At 58.2% G+C, this 6191-nt stretch overlaps 1 protein-coding gene across 1 annotated transcript; it reads left to right on the top strand.

Moving 5' to 3' along the window:
- GM2A (ganglioside GM2 activator) lies at positions 1 to 5214 on the top strand. Its single transcript, XM_009911512.2, has 4 exons — positions 1 to 325; positions 2923 to 3075; positions 3871 to 4053; positions 4177 to 5214. The coding sequence occupies exons 1-4, from the start codon at positions 209 to 211 to the stop codon at positions 4330 to 4332; spliced, it is 609 nt and encodes a 202-aa protein (XP_009909814.1). The 5' UTR covers positions 1 to 208; the 3' UTR covers positions 4333 to 5214.
- Positions 5215 to 6191: the final 977 nt, after the last annotated feature.

Below are 6191 nucleotides of genomic sequence, written 5' to 3'. Positions count from 1 at the left end.
GAGTTCGCAGATTGCGCTAGCACCCTTCCAGCCTCGCCGCTGCCGGTCCCGGGGCTGCCTTCTGGAGGGCCCCCCCTCCGCTCGGCAGGCAGCTCTGCCTCTCTGCCCGCCCCCCGGCCTCGTCTCTCGCTTTTCTCCACCCCCTGGGTTCATTTCCCCTCCGGCTGGCCCAGCGCTGTGCCTGGCTGCAGCTGCTCGGTCTGCAGGGATGGTGGGAGCGGGGCTGGCGCTGGCGCTCTGCGCGCTGCAGCTCTGCCCGGCCGTGCTCGGAGCCTCCGGCCCGCAGCTGTTGCTGGAGCGGAGCCGCTCCCGGAGCCTGCGCAAGGTGAGACTCCCAACCCTGCACTCTGCTCCGACTTGGGCCCGGGGAGGGGGCTGCCTGGGGGGCGCTGGGAGCTTGGCGGAGGGAAGGTCTCGGGGTGGGCAAGCTTCCGCCATCCTGCTGGGTTTTGCAAGGGAGCAGAAGCGTTTTCTGATGCAGGAGGACAAGGGCTGGTTCGGGGTGCGTGGCTGCTGCTGGGTGGGGGTCACCTGGGTCCCATAGACCTGGCTGCGGGTTCGGATTCAGCCCCGCAGCAGGAGGGCATCTCAGTTTGACAAAGCACGCTGGAACAAGAAGCCCAGCGGCCTCCCTTCCTCTGGCTGAGCTTTCCCTGTAGGCTTCCAGCGCCCAGCCTCGCTCATCCCTCCTGCTCCTCAGCCCTTTCCAGCCCGGGCTGCTCGTTCCCACGCAGCGCTGGGCTGGGCTGATCAGCACACGCTGATTAAGATGCAGCTCATTAAGATACGTGACTCTCACGAGGTGGAGAGGGAAGGATCTCAGTCTATTTTCCAGGAAGGTGGATGTTCATGGAATCATCAAATCATAGACTCGTTTAGGTTGGGAAATAACCTCTGTGACTATAACCTAAGACCATCCATGGCCATGTGCCCAGGTGCCACGTCCCATGCTTCCCGAACACCTCCAGGGATGGGCACTGTTAACACCTCCCTGGGCAACCTGCTCCAGTGCCTGACCACTCCTGCAGTAAAGGAATTTTCCCTAATATCCAATCTAAACATCCCTGGCACAATTTCAGATCACTTGATACTAGGGAGAAGAGGCCAACCCTCAACCTCCTTTCAGGTAGCTGTAGAGAGCAATGAGGTCTCCCCTCAGCCTCTCCCAGACTAAATCCCAGTTCCCTCAGCTGCTCCTCATAAGACTTCTCCAGGCCATTCACCAGCTTTGTTGCCCTCCTCTGGACACACTCCTGCAACTCAAGGTCCTTCATGCAGTGAGCGACCCAAAACTGAACACGGTATTTGAGGTGCCAGGAAGGGGTGGGAAGGCTGGAGGGAGGCTCTGCAGGAAGCACAGGGTCTGTGGCACAGCGCTGCAGACCCCCACACTGATGTGTGGCTCCTGTGGAGCCTCTTCCCCTGCAGACTCACTGATGAGGAGCTTCCAGCTCTTGCTAAATGTCGGGCTGCAGCCCGCCCCTTGCCCTGGCTTGCCCTGAGCCCCGTGTCCTGCCCTGGGCTGCTCCCAGCTGGTAAGTGGGATGGCAGGACAGGCTGCTGGCCTGCGTGGGCAGCGGTGCCCCCTGGCACCAGGCAGTACAGCTCCCACCGGTTCTGCGGCTGCTGAGCAGGCTTGGAGAGCCTGTGGCATGGGGGCTACCCTGGCCAAACCTGCTCAGGGTGCACAGGCAAGGTGTCCTCCTGACTCCCTGCCAGGAAGAAACTTGCAATTAGACTGGAGCCTGCTTGGGGAGGAAGCTGGGGCTTGGCTCTCGCCGCTGCTTTGCAGCAGGTTCAGGGGTGGCTGTTGCAGGCTGTCACATCCCCCTGCCTGCACACTTGGGTTGTGCTAGTCCATGGCTTTGCTGCTTGTGGCTGGGGAAGTTGGATAAAGCAGGGAAACTCCCCCAGCATGGTTCCCAGCCCAGACATGAGCGATGTGTCCCCATCTGGCTGGCATCCCTTGTGTGTGGATATTCGTTATCCCACGAGGCAGTGCTGCTCCCCTGGTTCGTTTGGGCTGAACCAGCTCAGGATCAGGCCTGGCTCCTCTACCACCAGCAGTAATCAACTCATAGAGTGGTTTGAGTTGGAAGCAACCTTAAAGGTCATCCAGCTCCAACCCCTCTGCCATGGTCAGGGACACCTTCTATTAGAACAAGTTGCTCAAAGCCCTGTCCAGCGTGGCCTTAAATGCTTCCAGGGATGGGGATCCCCAGCATTGCTGAACAACCTGTTCCAGTGTCTCACAGTAAAGAATTTCTTCCTCATATCTAACCTAAATCTACCCTCTCTCAGTTTAAAATCACCACTCTTTGTCCTGTCACTGCATGTCCTTCTGAATGTCCCTCTCTGCTTTCCTGTGGGCTTCTTTTAGGCACTGGAGGGCTGAGTTTAAAGCACATTTAAAATGCAATGAGTGAGTGAAGTTCCTCCTCCTGCATGGGATCAGGTGGCTGGAGGTGGTGAATGAGGCCTCACAACAGCCAAGCTGGGAGGCTGAGCCAGCCCCACAGCTGCCCCAGGGCACAGCATCCCCTGGGCTAGTGCAGCCACTGCCACCTTGCTCTCTGACCTGTGCTCTCATGCACCTTGATGAGTGCTGTTGGATCCTTCTTGCCTCGGTTCAGAGGCACAGTTGAGGCAAGTCTGGAAATTGCAGCCTGGGAGCCTTCTCTTTGGATGTAAAGTATGTGCATGGTGGGGCTGAGGGAGAGTTTCTGCAGTGCCCTGAGGCTCAGAGAGCTGTCAGTGTGAGAGATGCAGAGGGAAATAGTTGGTGTGTGAAGAGAGGGTGAAGGTAGTTTTCTGGCTGTGTTTGTGAGCAGATGTTTGAGGTCAGGCACTGGGGAAACCTTCTGCAAGCCAAGGGTGAGGCTTGCCCTGGCTTCTAACTCCTCCCATCCCTTGGTGCTGCAGGTTGGTGGCTTTGCCTGGGAGAACTGTGGTGACAAAAAGAACCCTGTGGTGCTGCAGAGCCTCTCCGTGGCACCTGACCCCATCAGCATTCCGGGCAGCCTGCGCATCAGTGCTGCTGTCAGCAGCGGCAAGACCATGGCCTCCCCTCTGAAGGTGTGTGCTGGAGGGGTCTCTCTGGGGTGAGGGAGAGCAGAACTTCCCCAAACCACCAGCAGAGGGTATGGGAGTGAGCAGCCTCTGGGGAAAGGAGGCACAGAGCAGTGCAGGGCTGAGCACACTCAGCTCTGTGAGCCAGAATGGGGTGATGGGCACAGGGGGAAGCTTCTAACCTTGACCCGGTGGGAGAAACCACCTGAGCTGTGTCATGTCCTGGGGATGCAGTGACTTGAAGAAGGAAATGAAACCCCAAGTGTCCTGAGTGCTCCCAGCAGTCACTGCAGCACTCATTTTCCAGTGGCCAGACCTGGCTGCTCCCTCCCAGGACACGCCACAGCACTTCTGTGGGAGCCCTGGGTTGGCCTGGCTTGCCTTGCACCACTTTTGGGGGACGTTTTGGAATGAGACAGAACGTGCCTCTCTGCCCAAGGTGCATGGGCTCTCTTGAGCAATGCCATGGTTCCTGTTTGGGGTTGGGGCTTTGGGGAGCCTGGAGGCAGATCTGTGGGAAGAGAGCTGCAGGTGTTTTGGGGACAGGGGAAGGAGCAGGTGTGTGGGGTGCTGGGTGGTGTTTGCTCAAGGGGTCAAGCTGAGGTTGAAGGAAGAGAAACCTGCAGAGAGAGGAACCAAAAGCAGGAGGCGGATGTGGGATGACTTGTGGCAGCCCCTTGGACACCCCAAAGAGCTGCAGAAGCAGGAGCTAAGGGAGATGGCTGGGGGAGGAGTGGGGCAGTCTGGAGGAACCGTGGGTACCTGTGCTGGCTGTACTGGTGCCAAACACCTTCCTTCCAGGCGGTGCTGGTGGTGGAGAAAGCGCTGGGTGACCTCTGGATCCAGCTGCCCTGCATCGACCAGCTGGGCAGCTGCACCTACAACGATGTCTGTGCCATCCTCGACAACCTCATCCCACCTGGCACCACCTGCCCGGAGCCCCTGCTCACCTACGGCATCCCCTGCCACTGCCCCTTCAAAGCGGTACGCCTGGAACCCCCAGCTGCTGATGCCAGCAGCACTGCTGGGCACCACCCTGCCCCTCAGCGTGGGAATGGGGGGGTTCTGCCCATGTCTTGCCTACAAATTCTCTCTCTCTCTCCACAGGGCTCCTACTCCCTGCCAGCCAGCGACTTCGACCTGCCCGAGGTGGAGCTGCCCACCTGGATGACCAACGGCAACTACCGTGTCCGGGCGGCTGTCAGCAACGGTGGGGAGGAGCTGGCCTGTGTCAAGCTGGCCTTCTCCTTGCAGTCCCAGTGAGAGGTGGGGGACTGTCCCTCCTCTCCCCAACACCTTGGCCCCCTGTTCCATCCCATCCAGCTGTACCCCATCCCATTCCAGTGAGGTGCATCCCTCCGGCCCCCGTACCCCAGCTTGGTGCTGCCCTTCCCCTGCTTACACAGAGGAAGGCTGCTTTGCCTGCCCTGCTGCCACCAAGTCCCACCCCAGCCTTTCAGCGTGACCTGGGGGAAGTTAACCTCTACATGGTTCTCTCTCTCTTTTTTTCCCCCTAGTTAATCCAATCAGGGCAGTTTTAGACACAAACATTCCATAGAAAAGCACTATTTCTTGGAGCAGTCCATGGGGAGGAGGGAGCATTTGGGAGTTCTGGGGCAGGCTCGGAGGGATGCAGGATTAGATGTGGAAGGAAGGTGTCTCTGCTTGTTCCCCCCCAACTCTGGCCAGAGCATGAGGCTGTTCTGCAGAGCAGCCACTAGGAGCAGTTCTGGGTCTGCCTTTGGGGCACCCCAGTCCTGCACATGGGACAAGCTTGGTCACATGAGGCACTGGTAGGGACACTTCCCCATGCCCCTCCTGTGACAAACATCACGGCTGCAGCAGGACTGCACCACCCAACCCCCCAGTGGCCATTCCCACCGGTGAGGCACCAAGTGGCTGGTGCTGCCCCCAGCAGCAGTAGGAGTGACACTGGCTGTGCTCTCTGCAGGGGAATGTGGCTGTGCTGGGTGGCTGGGGCACATCCTGGCCTAGGACAAGTCCCATTCATCTCGTTCAGGCACTGGGGCTGAGCTGAGGCAGGATGCTGCACTAGGACCATATTTCCCTGGGCAGAAGCACCTGCACAATGTGGAGCACCATCCTGGGCATGGGGTGTACTGGGAGGTGACCATGAAGACCCCCTCCCCCCCCATTTGGAGGTCTGTCACTGTATAGGGGTCGGGGTATGGATGAGGTGACGGTCTGTGTGACAAGAATCAAACACAAGCAGAGCATCTAGAAGGCCAAAAAGCGACTGGTTTATTCCAGCACACAACTCATATGTTGTGTGCATTGTTAGTGTGGCTGCCTGCAATTGGTTCATGAACTTTGCTCAAGATTCTCATGGGTCAGCTATAGCATTGCTATAGTGACTTGTTGAGCTCGTGCAGGTGGCCTCCCATCTTGTCTTGCAGTTTCTCATTCCCACTCAGTCTGTCCAGGGAGTTTCCAGATTCTCGTGGGAGCACGGTGATGTTTTCTCACCAAAGCTCTTCTGAGGGTTCACAGATACATCACAGGCCCCCCCAGGGGTCCTGCAGCCCTGTGGCTGGGAGCTGAGGAGTGGGCAGGCAGCACCCTCCCTGCCTGCAGCTCTGGAGTAGACATTTGTGTGACATCACCTGTCTATGTCAGATCTCTGCAAGACAGGTGGGGCTGACCCACTGGCCACCTGCATCCCTCCCTGTCCCTGCCCCTCTGTAGGGCTGATCTTCCTCCAAGGATTTTTATATGCCTTAACTACTGCTGGGCTGCCCCAGTGGGAGGTCTTCTGCCAGCCAGGTGTGTTCCCACTGCCTTTCAGTGACTTTACCTTGCTCTGTTTCACCTTGTTGCTGGGTCTGGCCCGGGTTTGTTTAGCTTGAAGAAGTTCTAACCCCCTCACCCTGCTCCCTGCTGTGCAGCACCCATGCGAGGGTGGCATCCTCCTTTCAGGCAGGTGCTATATGTTCTTAATAAATCTTTTTACCAGGAAGTGAAGCTGGTGCCTCTTGGGGCTGGGGACTGAACTCAAGGTGGCACTTGTTTCTCTTGAAGTAGGAGGGATGTGCTTGGGCAAGCTTGAGAAGTAGGTCTGCGTGAATCTCGTGGGGTTCAGCAAGGTGGAATGCAAGGTCCTG

Source organism: Dryobates pubescens, chromosome 16 (genome assembly GCF_014839835.1).
Source record: "Dryobates pubescens isolate bDryPub1 chromosome 16, bDryPub1.pri, whole genome shotgun sequence".
Classification (NCBI taxonomy): Eukaryota; Metazoa; Chordata; class Aves; order Piciformes; family Picidae; genus Dryobates; species Dryobates pubescens.
Note: the sequence above shows the minus strand (reverse complement) of the source record. Positions and strands in the feature narration are given on the sequence as shown.